At 36.7% G+C, this 3,490-nt stretch overlaps 1 protein-coding gene across 1 annotated transcript; it reads right to left on the reverse strand.

Moving 5' to 3' along the window:
* Positions 1–1,329: 1,329 nt before the first annotated feature.
* Positions 1,330–2,004, reverse strand: LOC131613240 (uncharacterized). The gene has a single exon (XM_058884927.1). It carries the CDS (start codon positions 2,002–2,004, stop codon positions 1,330–1,332), a length of 675 nt encoding a protein of 224 aa, XP_058740910.1.
* Positions 2,005–3,490: the final 1,486 nt, after the last annotated feature.

Below are 3,490 nucleotides of genomic sequence, written 5' to 3' on the forward strand. Positions count from 1 at the left end.
TTCGCTTGATCATGTAGAACATCAACTTTTTGTTGTCTTTCATAGACTAAATGGTAATTTTTGTATGGCTTTGTTGTTAATTTAAACCTTTCAAAAATATTATTTGTTGAAATTTTATCTTCCAATTACTCCAATAAAGACATCACAACATTAAAGTTTTAGCCCAAAATCTCTAGGATCCCATCCTTGCGCCATGCTTTTTTTTTTTTTAGATTATGCGACTGTGGACATTAGTATAAATTTATACAATTTTAAACTTCAATAAGTTTGATTTATAGTTATGTTACATATAATATCTAGCTCTCCCTCTTTTTTCCATTAATTATTATTTTGGATATATATTTGTTAGATTTTGGATATCTAGCTCTTTTTTCTCCCTCTTATTATTTTAAATTATTTTTGACTATTAAATAATTTTTCTTTTTAAAATTTAAAAAATTCTTGCAATAATTATTAGATCTCAAAAATATATTTAAATAAAACTAAGATTATTTCTTTTTAAATTAAGATTGATTTTAAAATGAAAAAATTAAAAAAAAATGATTCATTGTTATTCAAAATAATTAAATATATATTAAATAAAACTGGCCGGTAATCGTCTAGGTCTAAAGGATTGTTTCTCTTAGGTATGAGAGCAAGGAATGAAGATGTTATGCATTTGGACAAAACCGCTCCGGATAAAAAACTTTTAAAGCAAGCTAAGAAATCGTCTTTAACAAAAGACCAACATTTCTTGACAAAAAGAAGCGAAAAACCATCCGGTCCCATACTTTTAGATCCATCACAACTCCAAACCGCCTCCTTTATTTCCTCAATCGTAAACGGGGCCTCTAAAGAATAAGATTGATCCATGCTCAAAGATTTGAAATCAACTCCATCCAAAAGGGGTCTTTCGAAGCAATCTTCCTTATACTTACTTTCAAAATGATTCTTCACCCTACCTTTCACCTCATTAACCGAATAAACAAGCCCATCATTAGAATCTACCAAGCAAATACGATTCAACCTTCTTCTTTCCTTCACCGAATTATGAATGAATCTACTATTAACATCCTCATCATTTAGCCACTTCACCCTACTTTTTTGAATCAACATGTTCTCCTTGAGTTTAAGATTGAACCATATGTTTTTAGACGCCTTGAACTTATTAAGATGCACTTGTTCCTCCCACACATCCCTATCATCCCCCATGTTTAACTCCTTCACATTCTCCTCCACCTCCAAATCTATTCTCCCGAAAATATATTTTTCCCACCACCTCAACCTTTCTTTAATTAAACGAAATTTCTCCTTCAAAACATAATCGCCCCTCCCTTGAACAATCATTCCCTATGACTCCTTCTTAACAAAATCAAAAAAACTTTTGTCACTAAACCATTCATTGTTGAACTTGAAAGGTTTTGGGCCCCAATCCTCCTTGTCTACCATCAACCAAACCGGACAATGATCGGAAATATATCTCATTCCTATCCATTGTCCCACCACCCCCCAAGACATGATGACCTTGTTAGAAATTAGAAATCTATCTATTCTACTCTTTATTTTTCCATCTCCACTAAACCATATGAATCGTTTGCCTTTACAAGGCACATCTGCAAGCCCCGCGTCGTCGATGAAATCCGAGAAATCTCTCCATTCGGAATTGCAAATTCTAGATGAAATGCCACATCTCTCGCTCCTTTTTTTAATCGCGTTGAAATCTCCCGCCATTATCCATTCCCCATCTTGATACTTGTTTTTCCACTCAATCAAACGAGCCCATAAAAGACGTTTTTGAGACCAAGCACAATCTGAATAGATATTGAAAATGTAGTAGTATTCTCCCTTCCATAAAACCTTTGAACCTAAGAAACCCGGCCCTGAGAAGCTGGCCTCGACAGTAACAGTCTGAGTCCTCCATATTGACAATAAACCACCAGAAAGACCTACCGAAGCAGAAAAAGAAAAGTCCACTTCATCATCCCCCCACAAATTTTTAACCAGATCCTCCTTAATGTCTTTCATCTTCGTTTCCTGAATAAGCAAAAAATCCGGCCTCTCTTTTTTAATCAAACTTCTGATTTTCTTTCTTTTTATGATACTTCCTCCCAATTTGCCTTGTGGGAAGCATCTACAAAATTGTTTCTAAAGTCTTGGCGTGTAGGATTAAGAAGGTCCTTCCTCACATCATTTCTAATTGTCAAAGTGCCTTTGTTCCGGGGAGACAAATGATGGATGGAGTGATAATTGCAAATGAGTTGGTAGATTTTGCTAGCAAGGAAGGAAAAGAGTGCCTTCTTTTCATGGTCAATTTCGAAAAAGCTTATGACAGGGTTAGTTGGAACTTTCTTCGATATATGATGAAAAGGACGGGGTTTGGGGGTTTATGGATGAAATGGATGGAAGCGCTTATTTTCTCTATTAAAATGTCGGTGTTAGTGAACGGTAGCCCTATGAAGGAATTCATGGCGGAAAGGGGTCTTCGTCAAGGAGATCCTATTTCTCCTTTCCTTTTTGTTATAGTGGCGGAGGGGTTAAAGGCTTTGGTTGATAGAGCGGTAGTTAATGGTGATTTTGTGGGTTTTAATGTGAATGGCAAGTGTTTCATCGACATTCTCCAATTTGTCGATGATACTTTATTAATTGGAGATGGAAGTTGGAATCACATTTGGGAGATCAAGGCGGTGTTGAAGAGCTTCGAATTGGTCTCGGGTCTTAGAATCAATTACCATAAGAGCAAACTGATTGGAGTCAATATTAACTCCCACTTCATGGGAGTTGCTACTAATTTCCTCAATTGTAGGACGGAGGAGAAGGAGTTTAAATTTCTAGGAATTCTTGTTGGTTCAAATCCAAGAAGGATTTCTACATGGAATCCGCTCTTGGACAACGTTAGGAGGAAATTGAGTTCTTGGAAAGGTCGGTGGCTTAGTTTCGGCGGGAGAATAACACTCATAAAATCTATTTTAAGTAGCTTGGCAATTTTTACTCTTTCTTTCTATAAAGCTCCGAAGGTGATAGCGGAGATAAATAGATTGCACAATAACTTTCTTTGGGGAGGGGTAGATGATAAAAGGAAGGTGCATTGGGTGAATTGGAACAATTTGTGTCTTCCGATGGAGAAAGGAGGTCTCAGATTTAGACGGTTAGAGTTTTTCAATAAAGCTCTTCTTTTGAAGTGGCATTGGAGGATGTATGGAGCATCGAAAGATTTATGGTATAGTATGCTCAAAGCGCGGTATGGTGATGTGAATCTTACTTTGAGTAGGGGAAATTCGAATACTAAGAAGGGAAGAGAATCATCGGTGTGGTGGGCGGACTTAATATCTCTCGGGAAAGATCTTCCGGAAAATTTTTTTACTAACCATTTTCTTTTTCAGGTTGGAAACGGGCACTCCATTTCCTTTTGGAAATCGCATTGGTTGGAGGGCGGTCTTTTAAAAGACCGGTACGAGGATCTATTCAATTGCTCCTTTTTGAAAGATGTTTCGGTTGGCGCCATGGGAGGATG

Source organism: Vicia villosa, linkage group LG6 (assembly GCF_029867415.1).
Source record: "Vicia villosa cultivar HV-30 ecotype Madison, WI linkage group LG6, Vvil1.0, whole genome shotgun sequence".
NCBI lineage: Eukaryota > Viridiplantae > Streptophyta > Magnoliopsida > Fabales > Fabaceae > Vicia > Vicia villosa.